The following is a 27,414-nucleotide window of genomic DNA, read 5'->3' on the forward strand; positions in this document are numbered from 1 at the left end:
GAATTATTTAATTAATTAAAAAAGCATGGGGAAGGAGGAGGAGGGCTCAGCCCTCACCACCACCGCCGCCATCTCCCTCCGTCGCCGGGGAGGTGGGGGAGGGTCAACCAAGGCCACCGAGCCCTAGCCGACCGGCGACGAGGGCCTTCATGTCCTCGCCCAAGGCCACCGTCTTCTAGGGGGCCGCCACTTGATCCGATGAGGGCACGAAGGCCCTCGCTGCCGATGGGCTAGGGCTAGGGCTAGTGGCCCTCGGCCAAGGCTCGGCAACCCCAGTGACCCTCCCCACCATCCGGCGACGGATGGGAGGCAATGGCGGCAAGGGTTCAGCCCTCAGCCGCTGGCTGCCTTCCTCCTTCTCCTCCGTTTTTTTTTTTTTTAATAAATATAAATTATTATTTTATTGTAAATTTAATTTAAATAATTTTTATATTATATTAAAATTCAAATTATGCCTAAACGTCGTTGTTTTGGCTGATTTAAGGGCTCTATTTTGGCCAACTCTAAGAACAATGTCATTTTACATGAATAGAGCTGAGTCAACTCTCCGACGAGCCACATAAGTGAGCAATATTAATATTTAATTGCCACGTATGATTTCCAGTTGGCTTTGCTAGAGGTGGCACTCAAGTGTCCAACTTTTCTACGAAAATTGCACATATATGTCACTTTCGTAACTTTTGACACTTAAGTGTCTCTTTGTGCCAACTTTTAGCACTTGAAGCGATCTTTTGCCTATGACAATGTCTCAACGAGTTTACGCCTTCAACCTCGATTATGAAGGAAATACGCCTAGAGGCGGCCTAACCATATAACCAATGATACTCACCTTGCCTCAATTCCTTCATGCACATCAGTACAATTCATATAACAGATGCATATAATAAATACACATATCAATTGGAACATCTCACTCATTTCTCAATCAATCACATGAATCCCGATTATAAGACCAAATCGTTATGACACGTCCCATTCCATACCACATAATTTCGTCCCATAATCAGGCATGTCAATTTCAATCATTCATGCATCCCAATTGATTACGACCCAACAACCACAACCAACTCAATAGTTAGCGGTCTTCCAGCATAGCTAGGTGTCATCTCGCACCATTAAGCACGGCAATATCTACATCCAGAAGGCATTCCATATAGGAGCATCGGTTCAGCCTCCACTATGATCGACATCCATTGACTTGGGGCATTCCTAAAGGAGCATCGTCCAGCATAATAGCTTGTGATGGGTTCCGAGAACGATTCCATGCATATCCAATTCCGACCAAAGATATTGTGCTTTGCACTTAAATGCATAATTAAAATAATGCGCATGACATATTTCCTTCATATTGAAAACACCTGGTAAAATAATCATGTATAGGTACACGGTCAGATCAAACCATAAAATTTGATATCTTCCCTTTTAAAATCCCACTATTTGATATAATACTTAAAAAAATTTTCAATGTCAAAACCTAACACTCAGTATTTTCTAATTAAATACCAAAATTTCATAATTTTGAAATAATAACCCAAAAGTAACAATCAACACTCAATTGCATAAACTAATTGCACCATGACAATCAACACGAAATTCTAACAATCGACTATACCGGTATAATTTTCGGAAAATATTAAATAATTAAATAAATTACAAAATTAATTCAATAAATGCCAACTAATTAAATAAATGACTAATTAAGATTTAAACTAATCTAACCACCTAATTAGCCTAATTAATCAATTAAACCCCTAATTACTCTAAACTAACCACCTAAACCAATATTAAGTTAATCTAATCCCATACTAAGCATAATTAACCTCCTAAGCAAGGTTTAGCAAGTAAACTTACTAGATTTGCGAGCCGGTGAGTTCACAGCGATGACGACATGGAGGCAAGCAGAACTCAAGCCTACGGCAACACCCAACAAGGTTCGGAAGAGGCCAAAAACAGGTCACGAAGTCTCAGCCCACAATTGAGATTTCAGTTCTCTTGAGGGCTAGAAGGGGTGGTCGAGGGGCTCAACGAGCGGAGCTAGACTCGCATGCGATGACGGCGGTTGCAAGCGAAGGCAACAGCATCTCGAGCAGCTTCCAAACAACGGCGATGGCCTAGTCAACAACAAGCGGGCATGGGACCTGCGACTTGGATACAAAGGCTCAAGCTCGCTGGCGTGCGGACTGGCGCGAGACAACGGGCGGAGTTCGAGCGACTCAGATGAGCGTTGGACTGGCGATCGACGACTGTAGGGGGTGAGCTGGCTGGTTCTCTGGTTCTTTAGCTCTTAAACAACAACAACAATGGAGGCTAAGTCGAGGAAGAAGAAAAAGAAGAAGAAGGGGAACAGCTGGAGGAGGAGCAAGAAGCCTCAAAAGTCTTCACAAATATCTATTCTCATCATCACAAGGCCCCCACCAGCCATAAGCCTCATCCTCAGCCAATTTCCCTCACCAATCTTCCTCCACAAGCCACTCTAGGTGGTCCAAATGTTGTTGCCCCCATGGCCTACGAATTTTGAGACATTTCCCTTCCAATTGAACTCAAATCACTTCAATTGGCTTCAATTTAAATGGCCAAAATGTCGTGATGGATGCCCACACCACTTTTCACATTTTTCCTTCCCAAATAATCCAACTTGGATGTCAAAAGCACTCTAAAAAACGGGCCTCCGAATTTACTGGTCCAATTTTGCCAAACTTTGATTTTTCGCTGAAAATCTAGACTCACCAAAAATTCTTCAAATGATGAGCCGACGTTTCTAAAATAAATTGTGACAAGGCAGAACTTTCAATTTTTGAAATCGGGTTCAATTTCGTGGTTAATTTCAACCGAACGTGATTTTTGCGTAACCTAACCTATCGAGTAGCGTTTTGGAATTTTTAACGCAGTTGACCCGTGGTCGATTATTTTTTATCCACATTATGCATATCCGACTCATTTGACGACTCTCAATTGTCGTGAAAATCTCAATATTTCAATTACGGGCACTAGGTACAGAAACGATAAAAAAATCGGTTTAGTGCCGTTTGACGAGAATTTTGCAATTAGGTGGAATTACCCACACTTTAATTACATGCCTATGTTGAATCGACCTATCTCCGGTCTCTAGTCGATTTTGATGGTACCGTATTGACTTTTACAGATTAACGCGATCAAGCAGTCGGTATCCAATTGAATTCTCAAATCAGTTGCGTTTATATTCATTAACGGCTTTACTTGATAGATTAGTTATCTTATGAGTGATTAGCTCAGAAAAAAATACTATGTGTGCGTCGATGAAAAACCTAATTCATTCAATCGAAAACCGACTCAAAAATTAGGCTGTCACAGGAAGAGTCGATAGATATCGACTAAGGGAAAGAAATTGGATGTCCACGTGTGGTGCTTGATCTAATGCATGCATGAGATTGAGTGGATGCATGCACCGATGCTTAAATTGATGCTTGCAAAAGTTGTGATTGTTTTGTATTAGTTGTTTGAACTTTGCATCAATTTCAAAATATGTTTGTATCGAGTCACTTAGTGCATGAATGAGTTTTGCATGGTGCACGCATCATTCTAAAATCGAAATGGTCGTAAGTCATGGATCATTGAAAAGCTTGTTCTTATGTACTAACTCTTTGTTCTTGACTCTTGAAAGCACATAATTGTTTGCAAGCCTTTTGTGTGTGCATAGGCAAGGCAAGGCACGGGCCTTGCTATTGATTTGCCATCGACAAGGGAGTGGTGATCTTGTATCCGTGAATTGACAACAAGACATCCTCCTATTATAGAAGAATTAGAGATTTCTACTTACTGAGTCACCGACTCATTCTTGTTGTTTTCACCATTTCAGGTGTGTGATGGATGTACCAACCTCGCCGTCCGTTCATCCCGATGTTGCTATAGATATGGTTTCTATCATGACAAACATAATAGATGTAGAAGGAGACGCCACTTACCGAAAGTACGCCGCCACCATATGAATCTAAGAAGGAGTAGACATCTTGGCGCCACACATGTGTGAGGTTTGGTGTCTCATTTCTTTATGGGGACATCATAGGTCCCATTCGTGGCTTCATTCCTCCGATGGATCCCACGAGAACCCTGTAGGGAGTGAAACTAGGATGAGGGCTATTTAGGGAGAAGTTCGGTAGAAGAGTTAGGTTACCTCAACCTTTTTGATCAACTACAATGGTAATGTAGATAATAGCCCAAGATTAGGATGGACATGTAATTATAACAACTTTTGATATGTATAAATATATGTTTACTTTTATTGCTTGGCTTGTATATGTTTTGCCTAACTTCCATGTTTGATTGTGTACAAAGATTGTTTATAATTCGCTTCCACATGCGTTTAATCAAAGATATAAAAATAAAAAATAAAAATAAAAATTGGGATAATTGATGTGCCAAGGACATCGATGTTAATTCTCTAGGTCACGCTCTCGTTACCAAGGGTGGGGCAAGGGAGTGATATGACCCCACTAGCGCAAAACTGCGTTGGACAACAAAAGTTGTGGAGGTGTTATGTGATTGGTGAAAATTATAATTCACAAAAGAAATTATGGGTTCATAAAAGTTTTAAACTTCACAAATGATTTCATGAATTATATTTTATTCTTTCTAGCTCTAGTTCATAGCCCAAAAGGCATCAACTCCGATGCATTACAATAAATTAAGTTTAACCCAACTTTTATATTTTACTTTCTTTTAAAAACTTTTTAAAATATGTGGATTTGTTGGATGGTTAACGATTCTGAAATATTCAAGCCATTGTTTGTTACCAACTCTAGTGAAAATTATGATTGGCATCAATTTGTAAGATTTTGTAACGTCTAACTTAATTTGTTTCTTAGTAACCCTCTCCTTTTGACTATAAAGAGAATTCTCAAATCACGATCAAAATATACTGAAAATAAAAAATTCTCTCTTTTCTTTCTATTTATTTGTTAGGTTTTACCTATAATGTTGTTCATATTCCCTGTATTTATTCTGTGTGGAGTATAGACAAATATACGTTGTATCTTAAGAGGAAAGCAGCTAGAGCCTGTCAAATCGAATTTCATACTTTGAGAGGTGGAATTATCTTTAAAGATAATATTTGTATACCTCAAATATTTGTTTTTATTTTTCATATTTTCAAACAGATTTCTCCAACAACTTGCTTCATTGTGCTTAGTCAAAATATGATAGAAACAACCTTTATCTGTACTAGTTTGGGGCCACAAGTAACTTCATGGAGAGGTAACTTGTCGGGGAGGTTTTTTTCTCTATTTTTTGGTCAGTTTGTTGTTGGGGAGGTTCAAAAGCAACTTTTTGCACAAATTTAGTTCTAAAATAATGAGTTAACTTCTTTAAGAGGTTAGAGATTAGAAGTCACAAATTGATACTAAAAGGTTGAGATAAGCTCTGTACTTTTTATAGAGAAGATGATCAACGATTTGTCTTAAAAACGAGGGATTTCTCAAAAAGTGAATCTTGTTTACAAAAAAAGATAGCCAACCTGGTAGTCGACAAATAGTTACGTTTCATGGATTAAAGGAGTTTGGTTGATAATGATGCCAAAAGGACGTGGAGGAATTGATAACTATGCGGCGTGAATATCAACATCTATACAGTATAGTCATCGACGACTACGTGACATGGTTATTCACGAAAGATGAAGGATTGTCGACAAGTATCATGATTCGGAGACAAAGCTTACAGATGGCCAACTATTCCAAAATTGGCTTAGTGTTAAATACGGGAAATGAAAATGGCATGGACTGAAGATATCAAATGAAGGGGTCGATGTGAAGTGACGACTAAATATCTCAATTGTAACTACGTGCGAATAAGATCGATATCCGAACAGGGGGTCTGGAATCTCGGAAATATATTTGTAATCATACCTAGAGTGGTTACTGCCTGTAGGGGTTGCAGTTAGTAAGCCAGAAATATCGACGGCGTGTAATCACGCGGGGATCTCCCTCTCGGGCACAACTTCCCAGGTGTTTTTTATTCAATGCACTTACTATTTTCTCCTTTTCATCTTCACGCACATTTATCATTTCCAATACTTTTTTTTTTTTTTTGACCTAGAGAACCCTGCACACAGCCAACAGCTGCGTAAGTAAACCCTGAGGAGGCACGTAGGAAACCACCACCCATGTACCCAGGTATATCGCTAATGATCCGCCTGCCTCCCTCCAACTTGCGTTGCAGGGACTTTGAACTCCAAACCTCCAGCGTGGAAGTCATGGAGCCTACCAACGGAGCCACCACGGCGGGTGGTTCATTTCCAATACTTTTAGGGCCTGTTTGGCAACGTGCCAAACAGTACATGATTCTGATTTTTTGTTCCCAGAATTAGTTTGGGACGAGAATCGTGTTTGGTAAATTTTTTGTTCTTGGAAACAGATTGGGAAGAGAATTGAGAATTAAAAAATATATATATGATTCTTCGTCCAAGAATCAAAAAAAGAATCAAAACAGTGAAACTCTCATTCTTCCCTTCCGTCATCCCGCGATTGCTATCCACCACCACCCGCCGCCACCTGCCACCGCCGTCCGCCGCCTGTTGCAGGTCCGACATGCTCGACGGGCCAGGGTGAGGTCTAGCGAGCTCGTCGGAGACAAGCCCAGCCACTGGCGAGGCCGAGCCTCACCTATAGCTAGGCCGACCTGGCCACCAGCGGGGCTGGGTGAGCCTCACCGATGGCCAAGTGAGCCTTGCTAGCAACTGAGCAAGGCTCACTCAGCCCCACCGAGGCTCGGCCTCACCTGGCCACTAGCAATGCTCGGCCGATGAGAGCTGACCTCACTAAGAGCTAGCGACGCTCCGATGAGCGTCACCGGCCCTTCGGCGACCGGCCACATGAAGAAGAAGAAGAATAGGAGAAAATGGAAAAAAAAAAAAAGCAAAAAAGAAAAGAAAAAAAGCAAAAAAAAAATATTTAAAAATCAAAAGAAATTAATTTGGAACATAATCAATTAGCACGGTATCAAACGCAATTCTATTCCAAAATCAAAAAATTTGGATAGTTACCAAACGCGTTTTTTTACTCAGAATTAGTTCTCGGAAACAAAATAAAAAATAATCATTTCTAGTCAGAATCAGTTCCAGAAAACAAAATCGTTACCAAACGTGCCCTTACTTTCCGAGTTTGCATTTCATCTTTACTTCAAAAGCTAAGCGATTTCCCGTCATGATCAAGGCAGAATCCATTTTGTCAAAAAACCAAATTCAATTTGGTGAAAAATTTAGGGGCTGCATGGAAACGTTCCTAAAAAACACTTTTTTGTTTTTTTGTTCTTTTGTTCCTCGAACACAAAAAAAAAAAAAAACTTACTTCTTGTTCTAGAAACAATTTTGAAGAAACGTTTCTTCTTCTCTTCTTCTTTTCTTCTTATTTTTCTTTTGCTAGTTGCCGGCCTTGGCCATGGCCGGCGACCGGTCGTCAAGGGCCGGCGACGCCGTCGAGGGTTAGCGACCTCGTCGGCCCTCGGCGAGACCGAGCCTCGCCCGCACTAGCAAGGCCAAGCCTCGCCTTGGCTAGGCGAGCTCGGGCTCGCCCGGATCCGGCGAGGCCAACCGTCACCGACCCCCGGCCAAGCTCGGCCTCGCCGGATCTGGGCGAGCCCGAGCTTGCCCAGCCAAGGCGCCGGTGAGCCTCGTCGTGGCCGGGCGAGGCTGCCGGCCGAAAAAATAAAAAATAAAAAGAAAGGAAAAATGAAAAATAAAATAAAAATATTAAAAAAGTAAAAGAAACAAAAAAAAAAGAATAAAATTTACCAAACGTGTTTCTGTTCATTTTTTATTTCCGGAACAAGTTTACCAAACGCGTTTTTTTTATTCAAAAATTGTTCTCCGGAACATAAATTTTTTTTTTTTTATTTTCCCTGAACAAAAGGAACAAAATAAAAACATGCGCACCCTTAACTTCCAGGTTTAAACCCCATTTTTGTTCAACCATTGACCTCTCTTCGTGCTCCATGGTGTGTTTTCAACTGAGTAAAACTCTATACGACATGCCATGTATAAGTTTCAGGCACCGTGTCTTCAATAGCCCAGGCTGTTGTAAACCGATTTATTTTGTTGTGGTACAATATTAAATGTTGCATTTTTTTTAGAAGTGAAGTTTTTGTGTTTACAATCATTTGCGCCTATATACAGCGAAATGGCCTTTGACAATATAGTGTTTTCAATTTACCACTCTTCAGATTGGACTCTCACTAAAATGAACAATAGCCTTCCACACAAGGGAACAATGCCCCAATAAATAGTCTTAAGTGCCGAAAAAAAAAAATCAATAATAATTAGAAATTAATAGTGATATGTTATTAATGTCTTACCAAACTTCAAACTTTGACAAATGACTATCATTGGTAGGTTTTATCGACATAATTGGCAAGAGCTTAATTGCTTACAACTACATTTCTGTAGAACAAATTAAGTAACATTTCTCTCACTTAGTAGATTAAGTGAATTTTTCACTTAATTGAATCTTTTAAGTCAACTCCATTCAATGTTACTAAACAAGCTTAATTTCATTAAGTGGTGAATTTTTAACTTTCAGCACTTAATTGGGTTAGCAAACAGGTTGAATGACATAGTTAAAAGAAATTATTGATAAAAATACACCATATGAAGAGATTGTATTAATAGAAAGCGGAAATTTTTCAAGATTCCAATTTTTTTTAAAAGGTTATTATCAGAACAATGTGAGAGATAAAATAAACTTATGAACTTAAACATTTGTCCATGTAGATAATATTTATTAAATAAGTGATAAAGGATATTGGGGGCAAAAGAAAATGATTGAGATCCCTTAAAAGTAATAAACTCACTTTGAATGAAATTTCTCACAATCATTTTTTTATTTATATATTAAACACCTCATGGTATGTCAAACTACCATCTTTAATCGGCTCGAGTACAGTGTGTCTTTGTGTTGGTCGCATTGACCATAACTTAGTAATGATCAATTACATTGCCTAAGTCGACACTAGTTGGTAAGCAGTCTTTGATCTAATGTGGTATGGGTGTACTAGTTCGAAAATTTTTATGATATGAATACACCAATTTGAAACTTTTGTGATATTAATAAATAAATAAATCCTACCCAGACTAGAGATACACATTCAATCAAAACTTCATTTATCACATGCTGATCTATCCGAAAAAGGAAAACCCAACCCTCCCCAATTTACCCTAATATAAGGTGAAATGGCACTAGAAATGTCAAAAATTATGTACAACGCTCACTTTAGTACCACAAATTTTCACCAACTCACTCAAGTGTCAAATTAAAGAAAAACAATCACTTAAGTGTCTCTAACAAGAAATTTTGGCTAAAGAAATTATGTGACTTTTATGATTTTTTTTTTTTGACATGGCATTTTTTTGACACAGGAGTCATCACTTTTTTTTATAATTGGCACTAAAACTATCATTTTTTAACAATGATTAGCACTGAAGTGATTATTTTTTAACTTGCTATACGGCATCATTTAGGAGTTATATGCTGACTAGACATGCCAACGAGCCATATGGGATTGAGAAATTAATAAAATATGACCACGTGAGATTTTCAGCAATTTAGATCATAGTTGCACTTAGGTAATTGTTTTTTTTTTAAATGTTGTATTTAAGTGATAAAAAAAAATTGTATTAAAATGAGTATCATACACAACTTTTGATATTTTTAGTGTCCTTCTTCCCAATTATAAAGTTATAAAGGAAACAAGACCCATCGCAATCACAAGAGTGATCTACTAACTAGAGTATTTCCTACTAGAGCTAAAAAAAAAAGTGGATGAGTGGAGGATTTTCTGTTAGAACGAAGATGTAAAGAGAGAAATCACATTTACAACCCAGCATTTAATTGCTTTACTAATGGCGGCAAGGACATTCATGATGCTCAGAGACACTGTTAATTAAGAATTTTAGTTTATCAAGAAGAGAAGATTGCGTGAGGTGGCGTTTATCTATGTGAATAGAGCATGTGCCTAAATGGGATAAGAATATTATAAGTGCAATGACTTTTGTATCACAGTCACTTGAATATCATTACTCTTTTATGAACACTTGAGTGTCGTGACTTCTAAAAAAATATCCACTTGAGTCCCATTATTTTCAATCTATCACTTGAGTACATATAACTTTTTTAAATGGTCCATCAAAGTGCTAAAAATCTGACGTGGCATAGCATGAATAATAAAAATTTTAAAACATTATAACATTTAAGTAATCAATTAAAAAGTCATATGATACTCAAGTGATTAGAAAAAAAAATACAACACCCAAGTGATAAAAAAAAAAAGGGTACAGCACTCATGTGAGCTCCTTACAAAAGTTATAGCGCTTATCATATCATTTTCCTAGTCTTAAATATATCATGCATAAACAACAACACACGAAAACAACAACACCAGGCGTTAATGTAGTTAGAAATTTTGTGCCACGAAACCTAATCACAGTAAACAGTTGTTTTCAATGAGTTACTCTAAATTTCTTTTTCCATGACTAAACTGCCATTAAAATTTAATTGGTGGTATACTAAATCTTGTATTTTATTTTACCTCTCGGTAAGGAAGGTAGAAAAATGCAATCGGACACGCCCGTAGTGCGTGCGTGAGTCTAGTATCTTATAGTGGACGAATTCTAATATCGGGTGATATGTCATATGTATTAAATCTTAATTAAATTTACAAACTTGCTACAACTAAAAGAAAACAATAAATTCACTTGAAAGAAGGGCTTCTTAACTTATCAAAAATATTTATTTTATAGGACTTCTTAAATTCTATCCACAATTTATTTTCCTTAACTTCGCATACTTATCTTACTCACTCATTCCATAACACCCGCACCAGTGTCCCCCAATGGCAATGAAACCATGATCATAAAGCAATCAATTCCAGTTTTGCATCTCAGTTGCCTTACACTCAGGGCAATGGTGAAGAATTTATTGGGCAACTAAATCTTATTATATTATAAATTGAACATTTTTTTGCTGATTTGCTAATGTTTTTTTTTTTTTTTGGTATTGGAGGAACCAGCTTGCAGCCGACAGCCGCACCGTAAACCCCCAAGTGACACTTAAGCAGGAGGACCCACCACCTGGTTTGCTAATGTTGGACATCCTTTGACGGAAAAAAAATGGTTCAAACGATATCATTTCCAAGTACAGAATGAAGAGGATTTCACTATTGTTAGAGTGTTTGTTGACCTGTGTAAGATAAGATTGGCATGATCTGCATATGTTGTAATTTCCTAATCATATACCTTCTGCACTCACCACATTTGTACCTCTTCGCAAAGCTAGGCCTGACGCGAGAGAAAAATAATTTGCTTCTCTCTTTTTATTAATGACTTTTCTCCAAAAAGGTGAAAAATATATTTAAGATTTTAGAGAGTCACATACAATCCTTGATGTCCTGATTTGTAGAATTATTGTTAAGTCCACTGCTTGTGTATAAATAATCTTATGAGTTCATTATTGGATGAGTGATATTTGTGTTTGAAAATGATTTACCAAGTAAATTATTCGACATGTCAACCATCTAACTATATTTGACAAAAAAAAAAAAAAAAAAACCATCTAACTATAAATATGTAACCTTAATTTTTTCTTATACTAGCAATTGACGTGACAAGATCTCTTATTTGTAGGGAAAAATGTCCAAAAATCTTAAACCGTTATACTTTTGCTAATTTAATTATAAATTTTGTTAATTAAATCATAAATATTTTTTCACATTTTGCCAATTGAGTCAATTATGCCAATTTCAACTAGAAAATCATTGATGTGGGCACCGATAGTGCCACATAGGCTGGTGACCTTTGTCGGTATTGGTAAAAGAAAAAGGAAAAGAAAGAAAGGAAAAGAAAAAAAATTAAATTCATAAAAATTCAAAAATTTTAAACGAAATTATAAAAGAAAAAAAGTTCACGTTAGCACCGATTGTACCATATAAAATAAGTTAACATCCACATCCACGATTTTCAATTAAAATTAGTTGGATTGACTTAATTGGCAAAACTTGAAACATCTAGGATTTAATTGACAAAATTAAAAGATCTAAGATTGAATTGGTAAAAGTATAATAGATTCATAACTTTTTGAATAATTTTACATTGAAATAGGTTTCACATGCTTTCAAGGAGTGAAAAATTATAGGCCTTAAATTTTAGGGTAAAAGGCAATGGAAAACTCTAAATTATACATACTACAATATATTTATCCTAAACTTTTTTTTGTGGTACCAAATCTATATATGTATGACGCATTTACCCTTTGTTAAAATTCTGTCAATGAGAACTTTTAAAAATTTACCTAAATGGACTCCAAAAAGCAAACAATATTGACATGATACCCATCGATTTGAAGCTTGACAAAGAGGTAAATTTGCTACATTAGTATAAGTTTTGGGTTTTTTTTTTTAATGTTATAAAAAAACCAAGTGCATGTGTCATAATAGGCATAATTTGGTTTTTATGGCCTTTTTTTCTAAATTTTAAATGATGGGAAATATTTAAAATGAAAGTCCTATAACAAGTAAAAAAGAAAAGAAAATCTGACCGATTCAATCCAATGGACCACCTTCCAACTCTAGGTCGTTCAACTCTAATTACGTGCACGATCTTTAGAAAATTTTCAGTCTCAAACATTTTCAAGTTTAACTTGATTGAAAAAAACTTTATTTTCCTTCCCCTCATCCATTCGAGCGTATATTCATGTCACTGAAGCTCGACATAATGGAGAATTGACTCAAACTTTCTTTGTCTCGATTCACCAGGAGCGTTAGGGTTACTAACTTGATTTTTTCTGATTTATTTTAGTAATCAGAAAAACAATAAAAAGAATTGTAAGCCTTCAAAAAAATTGATTCTACCAATTTTACAAAATTTCATACTTGCTTCTTTCGATTGCTTTATATATATGTAAATTACCAACATTTAGCTTCATCACAATTTCATGGCTCAAAACATATTAAACTTTATATTTTCCTGTCAATAGAAAACTTCTCAAATAAATTAAAGTCTCAATGAAACTAGTTTTGATGTCGCGCTTGATGAAATTTGTGTTTTAATGTAATCTTGGAACATACATAATAGTTGAGAGATTAAAGTTCCTCGAATCTTATAGTTTTCTTGTTAAAAAATCGTGGAATATTGCCTTTCTAAAAGTAAGTCAAGTGATGATGCATACAACTTACGCAAAGAAAAATGGTAATTTCAATGTAGCAACGCTGCATATTGAGCAAAAGAAAGTAACAAATAAGTGATGGTTAAATAAGTTAAAATAAAGAAAAACATAATCACAATTATAGAGTACTATATTTAACTATAATATAATTAATCAATTCCACGAAAATGATGTATATATCCAAACAAAAAGAGTGTTGAAATAACCTTAGAAAATTGAGTAACATTTGAAAAATAGTTATGTACACAATATATTTGGTATTGTCTTAGACACATTGCTTGCCTGACCTGAAAACAACAATTATGAAGTAGCACCGAATATTAGCACAACGTAAAAAGGTTTAGGACTTAATTGGTATAAGAAAAAGTTTAAGACTAAATTGACACAAATACAAAATATTTAGGATTTTTTAAACACATTTCCCCGATATTTGGCATTGCTTAGACACATTGCTTGCCTAACCTAAAAACAACAATTATGAAGTAACACCAAATATTGGCACAACGTAAAAAAGTTTAGGACTTAATTGGTACTAAAAAAAAGTTTAAAACTAAATTGGCACAAATACAAAAGGTTTAAGACTTTTTAACATTTTTCCCCACTATTTGGCATTATCTTAGATACATTGCTTGCCTGACTTGAAAACAACAAATATGAAGTAGCACCAAATATTGATTACTGAGTATCGAAGTTCTCTGTTAATATTCTACTTTATATAGGTCTTGTCAATTAGTATACTTTTCTTGATTAGTACCTAACACGCTGCACATAATTATTCTCTCAATCTAATCGTGATCGTGTCGATTTTTTTTTTTTTCCAAACACTCTTGAGAAACAAAATGGTGGTCGGTGATACTTGATATCTAATAAATCAGTCCATAAACATGATATAAATTGAATCGGACCGTCGAAACTGACAGGATTCACATGAAATTCACTAACGCCTCACATTTTTTTAACGATTCGAGGTTTCAATTTTTTGGGCATGGATGACACCTCAGGTAATTAAGTCTCGTATCTCGTATCCAATTAAACGAAGAGGCACTCGCCGTTCGCTTCGTCGCCGGCCCGAACCCACCTCGGAGAGCCGCCGCCCCACGAGGGGAGCCCCTCTTTCTCCGCGGGCCGCCGATCAAGCTGAGCGATTCCCACACTCTTCTTCTGGGAAGTAAGTACAGATTCCCCTGACTCGCCTCCGTTCATGCCGTCCGGGAAATTCTCTTCGCGGGTCTCTCTTGGAGAGTTTCTGCGACTTGTCCAGATGGGCACATGTGTAATCGAGTCTCTCTTTCACCGAGTTAACGTCGTAGTTGATAAAGTTATTGCTTGATCCCGGCAAATTGCTGAGTTGTCTCCTGCAAGAAACAAGAAATGCCGCGCGGGCGAACTCTTGATTGATGTCTGGTGTTTTCTTTGCTCAAGCTTGTTGTAGGTGTGTGTGTTGGTCGTGGCGGGGGTGTTATTCCTGCGGCAATGAATACTCCTCCTCTGGACCTCGATGTGGAGTGGAGGCATGTGGAACAGTGGGTAGTGAAGCTGAAGAACTTTATTGAGGGGCTCGACGACACGCCGCTCAGCTCAGAAGATTATATGATGGCTTATGCGTAATTACTCAGCCTTTCTTGCCCCCTCGATTAGCTGCGAATTACTGTCTTTGTTCAATGTCGGCTGATGGGATTCTTTTTTCCATTGTTTTCCCTAATGGAATTGAAACTGCAGAAGTGTTTACAACATGTGCACTCAAAAGCCGCCCCATGATTATTCTCAGCAGCTTTACGACAGATATGGGCAGGAGATTAGAAAGTATCTGCTCCAGACGGTGAGAATCCTGCACTTTGTTCTTGTCATTTTGTCTATGATATGATCTTGGTTTATGCTGTATCCATATGTTATACAGAGCTATTCATCGAATGATAAATATCAAAAACATGTAAGTGGTGCAAACTTCTGATTATTTGCCTGAGAGATTTAAATGTCAGCTTTCATTATTACTGAGCAAGCAGGCACATTTGTGGATTCTGAACCCTTGATGATAAGATTTTTCTGTATTTGCAGCAAATTTAGTATTCAGTATGCTGACCGTTAATATTCTCTTATTAGATTCGATGACGTTTTGAACAGTTATTTAGCAACTGCTTCATTTGTACTCTTTTAGGGCAATGGAAGTTTTAATCTTAGAATTTGTTCTCTCTCTCTCTCTCTCTCTCTCTCGTGCATGTGTGAAGGTGCATACTAGAAAAGGAACAGAGGAACTAACGCTATGACATGATCACTGTGTCTTTGTGCAGTATACTGTATACGGGGTATACTGACTAAAATTATTAAGTTCTGGGTATTTAGTGCTCATGCATTCCTTGTGTTATACTATTTTTGCCTCCAACTTAGATAAAGGGACACTCGTACCTGGATCATTGTTGCAGGCCTACTTCAGTGATGACATTGTCTCCTGCGGGTTTGTGAAAAGCATGCCCTTAGATTGATCATGTCATTGCCTGACTATCTACCATGTCAATTACAAACAAGAGATTTAATTTTTAATTACCAAGTTTCAAGTGAAAGACAGTTTCATTGACATTTGGCCCTTTTTGGTGGAGTAAGAAGTCTGTTCTTCAAATTAAAAGATGATGTTCAATCGGTTGATGGGTTGTACTAATAGTTTAGAGCTTTTTCTTCCAGATCATTAAGAAAATGCAGTTTCAACTTAATCTTATCCTCTTTTGTCTGATTTTACTTTCTCACGACAAAGCCTTTATTGTTCTGTTTTTTGCTGAAGGTGTTGCCATCTTTAAGATGTAAACACAATGAGTTTCTGCTGAAGGAGTTTGTGCAAAGATGGGAGAATCATAAAGTGATGGTTAGATGGCTTGCGCCAGTTTTTCATTACCTTGACCGCTATTTTATTTCCCGGAGAAGTTTGCCTTCACTCAGGGACATCGGAATTAGTTGCTTCAGAAGTAAGGTAAGCCACCTCAATGTAGCACAAATTACCTCTAAGTTGTATGCTCCCTTGACCATACCAGCGTAAAAACCTGTCAGGGCTCTAGTTCCTCGTTTCTACCCATGAACAGTATAAATATGTTCATTGCATATGTAATACAAAATGAATATGGTGGAGGGGCGCGCATTCACATCATCTTTCAATCTATAGATCTGATGCTCATACTTTTTTCTCTCTCCAATTTTGCCCCCAAGTTTGTTTCCAATAAAAGAATGAAGAAACAAAAATTATTAAGAGTAGGAAACAAAGCCACAGCTGAGTGGCTTGCTGCATGAAACCCCATCTCTTGGGCTGCCTTTGGTTACCAACTCAACCATGTGAAATTTCCGGCTTTTTTTTTTTTTGGTGAGACTGATTTGCTCCAATGGACCTGATTGAATTGTGGTTTGCTGCTTCACCCATGTCAAAACTCAAACCCTGTTTTGATCAGTTTTGACCAACTCTTGTTTAAGGTTATTAACCAGATCAAACCAACCATGAACCTGTTAGTGGACCAGTTTGGTCAGCTTTATAAATCATTGAATGGAATGACAATCCCTAACTTGAACCTAGAATTTCATCGGAGCCTTCCTTTTCCTAATTGTGTGGTTTGAAACTTTCACATTCTTTATCATTTCAGGTCTTCGAAGAAATAAAATCTAAAATTAGAGATGCAGTAATTGCACTGGTAAGCATTGTTTATGACAGTTCACCTATTTAGTTCACAGAGCATAGTAGATCACTTTTAGTATCTCATGCTTTTGGAGCAGATTAATCAGGACCGTGATGGCAATCAAGTTGACAAATCCTTGCTGAAGAATTTCTTAGATGTCTATATTGAATATGGAATCGAAGAAATACAAAGTGACTTTTATGAAAAAGACTTTGAAGTATATTTGCTTGAGGAAACTAGGATCTATTATTCTCGTAAGGCATCAAGTTGGATCGGGCAGGACTACAGTCACGTGGAGGATATATGTCACAGTTACTGGTCAAAGGTAACTGGTAGAAGTGCATTCTATAAATGGAACTGGCAATATCAATATATATCTGCACTCCTAATTTAATTTTTTACAGGTCGAAGAATGCTTGAAAAAGGAGAAAGAAATAATCTCACAAGTTCTATTATCAAGGAGTGAGCGGAAGTTGATGGAGGTTCGAATATAATTGGCACTTGGCAGAAGTTAGTTTTTGCTTAGGTTTTCCTATTACTCGTGTGCATTTATATTTTCAATTGATCTAATGAACCCTTTTTTATTTTTTTTAGGTCGGCATCTAATGAACCTTTTTTGAAAAAGAGCAAAATTAATCGCAAAAACTTGTGCCTTGAACTGAAATGCTAGGAACTTAATTATATGCTTGATGTTTAAGGAAACTGTTATGCCTGTAAATTAGAGTGAGCTTGTTCCGCGGAAAACTTCATGATGGAGGAAAACTTTTTCACCATAATCATTTTCAGGGAACACGGCTAGTTTTTCATTGTCTAGTTTTGTATATGAAAGTGAGACAGAAAAAGTTTTTCAGTGCTTGATTGCTTTCAAAAGTAATTCTCTTTGTTATAATAATATTGAGTTCCTAAAATGAATTATCACAATAATATTAAATTGCTTGTATAGAGTATGATATTACGATTTCCCAATTACTACACCAGAAAAAAGAATTAAAGCATGCTATATATATAATATAGTAAATATATGTGTATATATAGAAGTGAAGACGAACATCCTAGCTTGGTGTCTAACAAACACCTTCTTGCCATCCTCTGACAATATGAGTCACATGACTAAGGGAAAATCATATGACAGATGATGATTTAATCCAGCAGGCCTATGGCATATCGAGTTTTCTTATATGTGAAGACTTAAAGTTGATTTTGAAATCAATTTGAAGAAGATAAAATAGGTTTGAGTTTGCAATGAGGTGAACTAAAGCTACAAAAAATACTCAAGAGAAGTGTAGAACAGGAGGGAGGGAGGGAAAGAAGAGAGAGACCAGATTGAAGCTCTCTGTGAGCATCCGTGGAAGACCGTTATATCTTGGAAACACTTCCCTCTTTTTGAAGATGGAATTCCATTCTTATAGGAACCTTTGTCAGTGAAACAAACACAACATAATGATATAAGCCTTTCCCTTGCTACTTGTCAGTTGAAGGTTTCTTAGATTTCTATATGCAGGATACCGTTAGACATCTTCGCTGTGATCTTATTAAATGATCTTTCTGTACTTCATAGAGAGCTCACCTTTGAGCTCTTCATTTGCTGCGCAAACTAAAGGATCTTTCTGTACTTTGTAGATAGTCCATCATGAGCTCTTCACAGTCTACTCAAAACAGCTACTTGAAATGGAGCTGTCTTACTCACTTGCATTAGTTAAAGATAATAAGGTGCGTCCTAGCATTGGGATACATGAATAATCTACCAACCAGTTGAGGAATGTGTATCGTTTAATAATTTCTAACTATTTAGTTTCAATTCTAGATGGAGGATCTTACAAGGATGTACCGTAATCATAAAATATCTCAGTTCTTGGAGCCTGTAGCCAAAATTTTTAAAGAGGTTTGTATCTTATCGTGTCTTAGTTTTGTAATTGCTTTTATATGATCATGGTTTGCGGCAATTTTATTCCATTTTCTTTTGGCAGCACGTTATCGCTGAAGGCACAGCCTTAGTCTCGCAGGGTGAAGATGCTGCAAGCAACAAGGTTTGTCAAATGCATTTTGCTAAAGTAGCTCAAAGTACACTGCTGCTATTTCTTTCATTACGTTCATCTAATGGAAGGTTCTGTCAATCAGAAAACAAAGTTTGTCCTTTTTCCTTTGGTCCTGCTCAGTAATGAGCTGAAACTGTGCTGCAGGAACAACTACTGAGTCAATGGGGAAAAGAAAGAATAACCATTGGCCTCTGAAAAAGAGATGCTAAATCTGTTTGTACTAAGTGATGTCCACTAATGGTTGTTGTTCTTTTAAACTTTGCTCTTTAACCCACTGAACCATTGAAACAAAGACTTGAGAAACACAAACTGCCTTTGTCGTCTTTTCCAAGTTTGTAAGATAACTATTTTTCTCTCTGAAGAGCCAAGCATATTCTTCCTGTTGTTTCTTTCATAGATTTTTATTGAACGAATGGTGATAAATTGAGCATAATGGCTTGAGATGATTCATTTGACCATCTTAATTAGTTGGAAAACCTTTGCGGTTGTCATTGCTGCTTCTGTATTGTTGTATTCATATCTTGTGAGGCATCAGTGGGAACCCTGCTTCTGAAATCGGATCTTGTTCCCCTCTCTTTTCCTTACTTTTGGCACTGTTAAGATGGTACCAGGACCCGCACATGGCTGGCAACTTTATTAAGCTAAATTTTTAGGAGAGTAGTCCTTACAATTGCCTATTGCTTTCTTCCATGAATTTGAGAATTCACTGGTCATGATAAGAATGCGGCTTCAAAGAGACCCTGCAGTCATCAACTTTCTTATTCGTTTCCTGGCTTAGTAATTGATGAATTATTTCAGACAGCCTCGGATATGTTGTTCCATTACAAAATGAAGCTAGTAAATAAGGGACATATTGTAGGAAGGATTTCGAAAGAGAAATTTGATTACACTACAATGCATGAAATCCAAACACTCTGTTTCTCATGGTTATGTTTTTGGGAGGATAGGATCTTCAGGATAAATTTGTCGACAGCATGCATCCCGACAGATTTTTTTTTTCACCCAAGCTCTTGTCAAAACCAGGTTCTGCCTTATACTGTGAAAGTTGAAGAACGTTTGGCAAATTTTCTGTTGATGCACCTCTTCTTCTCCCGTGAACCCAATTAAATCCTTGCCTTGCACCTGCTCTTTCTGCAGCGATTGCCCCTTCCCTTGAACAGTGTAGCATGCAGTGTACAGGAGAAAATAAAACGGGAGAAATGAAATCAAGTCGTGGGAAGAAGTCCCTATCTTAAACTTATACATATCATACATAGGGTGCGTTTGGGAACTACTTTTGGGGAAAGCCTTTAGGAAAATGCAAAGACCTTTGAGTTAAAGATGTTTTCCAAAATGCAACTGTGTTTGGTAAATTATACTTTAAAAGTCAATTTTGAAGTAACTTTGGGAAAAATAGTGTTTGGAAAAACTATATTTACAAAGGACTTGGTGATTAATAAAAAAAATAAAAAAACTATAAAAAAAAAATAAAAGAGTTCGCGGAGAGGCGGGCGGCCGTCGGCAGCCTCGGGCGGCCCCCGGAGACGACCGGCAAGGGCCGCCTAGGGTCGGGCGACCTCCGGCGAGGGTCGCCTGAGGTCGGACGACCCCCGGCAGCCCACTCGCCGGAGGTCGCGCGACCTCGCGATCCGCGCGACCCGGATCTGGTCGCCGGAGGTCGCGCAACCTCGCGGCGACCAGATCTGGGTCGCGCCTGAGGTCGCGCGACCTCCGACGACCAAATCTGGGTCGTCGGAGGTCGCGCGACCTCCGACGACCAAATCTGGGTCGTCGGAGGTCGCGCAGATCGCGCCTGAAGTTGCGCAACCTCGCGGCGACCGGATCTGGGTCGCGCCCATCGCCGCGAGGTCGCGCGACCTCCGGCAACCCAGATCTGGGTTGCGCCTGAGGTCGCGCAACCCAGAGCTGGGTCGTGGCGACGCGACTCGCAGGCCGTCGCCGGGACTCGCAAGCGGTCGCGGCGACTCGCCGGGGTCGCGCGACTCGCCGGTGATGGTCGCCGCGACCTCGCCGACCTCAGCCAAGTCCATCGCCGGCCTCTCGAGCTCGTCCACGCCGCTGGAGAAGAAGTGAACAGTAGACATGTGAACAGTGACCTCCGACCTTCCGAGAATGCTGAAAGCCCAAGGCAGCCCTAGACCTGCCTTGGGCTTTCAGCATTGCCAATGCCAACTTCCCCCGTAAGCCCCTTCGAAAATGGTTCCCAAACACCTCCACTTTGGCCCAAACATCTTTAGCTCCCCAAAGCCCCTTGAAAAGGGGTTCCCAAACGCACCCATACTTGTTTTTGCCAATGACATCTATTCAGCATCTGATTTTTGGGCCAAAACTTTTGAAACCATGTGGAGTGATTTTCCTCTGATTTAAATTTGAACATTTGCCTACTATGCATACAGGCTTCAGATGAGATCTCAGCACGGCAGCAGGTAAATATCTGGCCAAAAGCTTTTTAACAGGGGTTGTGTTGAGAGTTTAATTACTTTAGCAATGCATCTTTCAGGTTCTTGTGGTGCAGATAATTGAGCTTCATCACAAGTATCTGGCATATGTTACCGATTGTTTCTCAAACCACTTTCTGTTTCACAAGGTTTGTTTGGCACTGTGTTGGTTGGTTAAACATGTTGTTAGCACTTCATGTCAAGTATCTCTTGTTATCAATAATTAATCCATTATGATCCTTTTACAGGCCCTTAATGAAAGTTTCAGGACTTTCTTCAACTGGGGTCCTTCTGGTCTCTCAAGTGGGGAAATGCTAGCAATTTACTGTGACAATATCCTGAAGGCAGGTGGAAATAGGAAACTAACTGATGAAACAGTCGAGAAAGCGCTCGGAAAGGTAGAGAGTCCGGGAATTCTGAAAAAATTTCTATCAATTGGAAGTGTTAGATGTCCTTACATAGTATATCCCCAGGTTGTAGAATTGGTTGCTTACGTTGGCGACAGAGACTTATTTGCCGAATTCTACAGGTATATCTGACCCTATTTCTTTCTGTTTTTATCTGGCTCCGCTCAGAATGTTTATCAGTCAATACAAATCCTTCTTTATTGAAATATCTACATCTTCTAAACCCTGTCAACGGTTTGTAGGAGAAAACTTTTTCGGCGGTTACTTGTTGATCAGAGTGTTGATGAAGATCGTGAAAAGTGGATCTTGACTAGGTTTAAGCAGCAATATGGGCCATACTTCACTTCAAAGATGGAGACCATGGTGAGTGTATTTTGTGGCTAAATTTTGACTCAGTAATGATATTTCCCATCACTGAGCTTCTTATGATTTTGGCAGGTCAAGGATTTGGAATTGACTAAGGATATCAAGACCGAGTTCGAGCAGTATCTCTCGAGTGACAAAATTGCAAACCCTGGTGTAGATCTGACAGTGAGAGTCCTCACTAGTGGATTCTGGCCAAGTACCAAAACCACTGATCTCAACCTTCCCTCTGAGATGGTAATTATTGAAACGTAGACCCTGCTCGATTTAGTATCACATCAGACACTTTTCCCCAGGCAGACACTTTTCCCCAGGACTTTGAACTTTTCAAATTATTTTGCTTTCAGGTAAAGAGCATGGAAGCTTTCACAGATTTCTTTCAAAGGAGGAGGAAAAACCAGAAACTCACATGGATATACTCATTGGGAAATTGCACTCTTAATGGCAATTTTGACCCGAAACCTATTGAACTAATCGTGTCAACATATCAGGTATGACTAAAGTTCTGTATCATGGAAAGCTAGCATGTTTTGGATGGAATGTCTCTCAGAACCAATGTTTGGTAATTGTGTGCGATTGTCCAGGCTGCGATTCTGCTTCTATTTAATGGATCGGATCGATTTGGGTATGAAGATATCAAGGCACAGTCAAACATGGCAGAGAATGACGTAATGAGAGTGCTGCATTCCCTCTCTTGTGCAAAGTACAAGATTTTAAATAAGTACCCTAGTACAAAAACAATCTTGGCCACTGATGAGTTTGAGTTCAATGCAATGTTCACTGATAGAATGAGGCGAATCAAGGTCTGCATTTGAATTGTGGGATTGACCTAAGTTCATCAAGTGTGCCTTTTTGTATTTCCTTCTCTCTTCGTTTCATGGCTAAATCTTTCCTGTGCTGTAGATTTCTCTTCCACCTGCAGAAGATAGGAGGAAGACAATTGAAGATGTTGACCGAGATAGGCGATTTGCTATTGACGCTTCAATTGTGCGGATAATGAAGATGCGCAAGGTTTTAAGTCATCAGCAGTTAGTTGCGGAGTGTATTGAGCAGCTGTCTCGCCTCTTCAAGGTGCAACTGGTTCTTCTCTTTGTTTTTGGTCTGTTCTCAGTAGACGTGTCTGGAATATAAGCTAATTCAGAGTCAGACCTGGACTCTAAGATGGTGACCAATGGCCTTAATATAGAAAACAAATTGCAAATCTTTGAGATCATTCCTTTCTAGCATTTTCTTTCTTTAGTATGAGCAGTGGAAATTGCTATTGAAGTATCTCTAATATTTTTATTTTATCTTTTCTGCATATGCATCTCTTGACACCTTTTATTGTCAAGATTGGTAAACTGAGCGATTTTGCGGTTAGCACTTGTTATTCAATGGGCATGAATGATGAATGCTCCTCTTACATGAGATTTTCGTGGGAAGCGTCAGTGGTTTAAACGGTGCTTTCTCATGTTAACTTCATGTTGCTGCTCTAAAATCACCTTGTCCTCTAACTTCTAAAATTTGGTTTTGCAGCCGAAAGTGAGAGCGATCAAGAAGCAGATTGAAGATTTGATCTTCCGAGAATACCTAGAGAGGGACAAGGATAATCCAATCTCGATGAGATACTTGGCATAATATAAGCTAACTGAAAGGGAGAGTTGGTTATACTTGTGAATAGTCAGTGTTGGTGCATAGACAACATGACCGAGGAGGATCAATCAGCATGAAGTTTTGCAATTACTGTTGTTAGCTTCTGTTGTGGATGTCGGGAACAGCATATTTTTCATGTTAAAACTAAGGTTTCCCTTTCCAATTTGGCAAACTGCACTGTGCCATTGTGACGGTTCTTCGATAATTCCATAAAATTTAATAAGTATGCCTTAAAATTCTACATGTTACACCACTAGAGTGGGAAGGTGGTGAGTTTGAAATTCTCATTGTCCAGATGGGGGGTTTTATAGGTATACGGGGTTTCTCTGAACTCACTAGGGCCTGCCAAGCTCCTCTACAAGGAGCTTTAAAGTACAGGAATACACTTGGTTGATTGGGAAAAAAAAATCTACATATTACCATAATTAGTTTTCTTAATTGATGATTCATATGTATTGACAATGCGAATTATCTAATGATCAAATTTAATCAAGGTCAAAATCTTGGGTATTTTCTAATTTTTATAATACCTAAGAGTTCAACGTAAGATTATGGGTGTTATGCTAGGTGGTTGATATATATGATTGGTATACACGCGTGCTTATGAAGGCCCAGCCCAAATCTTGTTCATCGCTTTTATTTTTCTTTCCATTTGCTCGAAACTTGTTTCATCGAAGCATTTTTTATATTAAACTGAGCATGACAAAGAAGCAAAAAATATGTATTAATTTTATTTCTATAGCTCACCGTGACGTCATCGACTGAATGTCCCCTCTTTCCTTTATTCATAAATTAACACCTCTTTTTAATCAAAATATAGGTCATACGAACTATTAATTCACATCCTAAAACGAAAATGATAATGAATACAAATCCTGCCCATATGAAAACTTCTAGTCAGAAAAAATATATTAAAATATATCTGACTCGAATGATATATTTGTATTAGTGACCTTCTCGTACTTATAAATATCTATGTTATATCTTCTCACTTAATAAGCTTTATTTGAAATAAACTAATTGGTGGTATTATGTGGATTATAGTGTAACTTGACTATGTTGAATATTATTCCAAATTCAATTTTACTTTAATGTCAACTTAGATGTATTAATTATTATTTTTTAACTTACAAGCCATCACGTGCACATGCGATCGCTTTTGTGTCTTGTCACATTAAATTGTTTGAACTCGCATATGCAAGAGAATGACTAAGCAAGTGTCAATTTGTAATAAGATGAGATTTATTCTAATATAGTAATAGTGAGAAAGAAGAGACTAAAATCAACATGAAGATGGTTTCGAATTTATGGTATTGAACAAAAAAGAAAAATCACCATCGCATTAACCATTTAATGATTGACATACAAAGGAATTCGCTTACGTTATTATCTTCAACTATATGTGCCAATCATTCAATGGGAAGCGTGTAAAGATTTCGGACATTATAAATAATCCTAATAATTTTATCAAAGAAAAAACTCACAAAAAGAAGAATTGTCCTACTTTGCATTAAGGGAAAAATTATATATATATAAAAAAACCATAAACCTATAGAAATCATGACAAGTCGGTTATAAATCCCTTTTTGTAGTCAAGTTAGTCATAAACCTTTTGTACTTATGCTAGTTCAATCCATCCGGTCAATTTTAATTGGTCAGCTTTAGCGTATGCTTTTTTTAATAATATTTTATTAATTGAACTTGGACAAATATAAAAAAGGTTTATGATGGAATTGGAAAAAAAAAACATATTTATAATAGAATTGTCCATGGCTTCTTCCCTCCGGTGGATCCCACGAGAACCCTGTAGGGAGTGGACCTAGGATGAGGACTATTTTTGGAGAAGTTCGGTAGAAGAGCTAGGTTACCCCAACATTTTTTATCAACTACGGTGGTAAATAGCCCAAGACTAGGATGGGCATGTAATTATAACAACTTTTGATATGTATAAATATATGTTTACTTTTATTGCTTGGCTTGTATATGTTTTACCTAACTTCTATGTTTGTTTGTGTACGGGGATTGTTTATAATTCACTTCCACATGCGTTTAATCAAAGATAAAAGATTTTTTGCGATGTTTGATGTGCCAAGGATGTCAATGCTAATCCTCTGGGTCACGCTTTCATTACCACGGGTGAGGCAAGGGAGTGACATAACCCCCACTAACGCAAAACTGCATTGAACAACAAAAGTTGTGGAAGTGTTATGTAATTGGTGAAAATTATAATTCACAAAAGAAATTATGAGTTCATAGAAGTTTCAAACTTCACCAATGATTTCATGAATTATATTTTATTCTTTCTAGCTCTAGTTCATAGCCCAAAAGGCATCAACTCCGATGCATTACATTAAATTGAGTTTAGTCCAACCTTTATATTTTACTTTCTTTTAAAAACTTTTTTGAAATATGTGGGTTTGTTGGATAGTTAACGGTCCTAAAATATTCAAGCCATTGTTTGTTACCAACTCTAGTGAAAATTATGATCCGTATCAATTGGTAAGATTTTGTAACGTCTAATTTAATTTGTTTATTTATTAACCCTCTCCTTTTGACTTTAAAGAGAATTCTCTAATCACAATAAAAAAATACTGAAAATAAAAAATTCTTTCTTTTCTTTCTATTTATTTGTTAGGTTTTACCTATAATGTTGTTCATATTCCCTATACTTATTCTATGCAGAGTATAGACAAATATACGTTGTATCTTAAGAGGAAAGCAGCTAGAGCCTGTCAAATCAAATTTCATACTTTGAGAGGTGGAATTATCTTTAAAGATAATATTTGTATACCTCAAATATTTGTTCTTATTTTTCATCTTTTCAAACAGATTTCTCCAACAACTTGCTTCATTGTGCTTAGTGAAAATATGATAGAAACAACCTTCCTTTATCTGTACTAGTTTGGGGCCACAAGTAACTTCATGGAGAGGTAACTTGTTGGGGAGGTTTTTTACTTTATTTTTTGGTCGGTTTGTTGTTGGGGAGGTACAAAAGCAAATTTTTACACAAATTTAGTTCTAAAATAATGAGTCAACTTCTTTCAGGTTAAAGACCGACTTATGAAGGAAGTTACAAATTGATACTAAAAGGTTGAGATAAGCTTTGTACTTTTTATAGAGAAGATGATCTTCGATTTGTCTTTAAAATGAGGGATTTCTCGAAAAGTGAATCTTGTTTACAAAAAAAGATAGCCAAACTGGTAGTCGACAAATAGTGACGTTTCGTGGATTAAAGGAGTTTGGTTGATAATGACGCCAAAAGGACGTGGAGGAATTGATAACTATGAGGCGTGAATATCAACATCTATATAGTATAGTCATCGACGACTACGTGACATGGTTATTCACGAAAGACGAAGGATTGTTGACAAGTATCATGATTCGGAGACAAAGCTTACAGATGGCCAACTATTGCAAAATTTGCTTAGTGTTAAATACGGGAAATGAAAATGGCATGGACTGAAGATGTCAAATGAAGGGGTCGATGTGAAGTGACGACTAAATATCTCAATTGTAACTACGTGCGAATAAGATCGATATGCGAACAGGAGGTCTGGAATCTCGGAAATATAGTTGTAATCACACCTAGAGTGGTTACTGCATGTAACTGGTGGCAGTTGGTAAGCCAGAAATATCGACGGCGTGTAATCATGTGGGGATCTCTCTCTCGGGCACAACTTCCCAGGTGTTTTTTTTTATTCAATGCACTT

General features: G+C 37.5%; 1 protein-coding gene across 4 annotated transcripts; it reads left to right on the top strand.

Annotated features, from left to right (window-relative positions):
- The first annotated feature begins 14,184 nt into the window (after nucleotides 1-14,184).
- Nucleotides 14,185-23,947, top strand: LOC104427599 (cullin-1). 4 transcript variants are annotated; one of them, XM_039307350.1, is made up of 20 exons: nucleotides 14,185-14,346; nucleotides 14,611-14,782; nucleotides 14,898-14,997; nucleotides 15,952-16,137; nucleotides 16,796-16,843; nucleotides 16,926-17,153; nucleotides 17,233-17,310; nucleotides 18,449-18,538; nucleotides 18,633-18,710; nucleotides 18,796-18,855; nucleotides 21,261-21,290; nucleotides 21,365-21,451; nucleotides 21,551-21,700; nucleotides 21,776-21,831; nucleotides 21,952-22,072; nucleotides 22,148-22,309; nucleotides 22,420-22,563; nucleotides 22,657-22,875; nucleotides 22,976-23,143; nucleotides 23,588-23,947. In XM_039307350.1, the coding sequence occupies exons 2-20, from the start codon at nucleotides 14,652-14,654 to the stop codon at nucleotides 23,687-23,689; spliced, it is 2,238 nt and encodes a 745-aa protein (XP_039163284.1). In that variant the 5' UTR covers nucleotides 14,185-14,346; nucleotides 14,611-14,651; the 3' UTR covers nucleotides 23,690-23,947. The 4 variants fall into 4 exon arrangements, with proteins under 4 accessions (XP_039163284.1, XP_039163283.1, XP_018723722.2 ...); XM_039307349.1 differs by having other exon boundaries at nucleotides 14,187-14,346; nucleotides 14,601-14,782; XM_018868177.2 differs by having other exon boundaries at nucleotides 14,198-14,451; nucleotides 14,601-14,782.
- The last annotated feature ends 3,467 nt before the right edge of the window (nucleotides 23,948-27,414 follow it).

Source organism: Eucalyptus grandis, chromosome 2, assembly GCF_016545825.1.
Source record: "Eucalyptus grandis isolate ANBG69807.140 chromosome 2, ASM1654582v1, whole genome shotgun sequence".
In the NCBI taxonomy this organism is placed as follows: domain Eukaryota; kingdom Viridiplantae; phylum Streptophyta; class Magnoliopsida; order Myrtales; family Myrtaceae; genus Eucalyptus; species Eucalyptus grandis.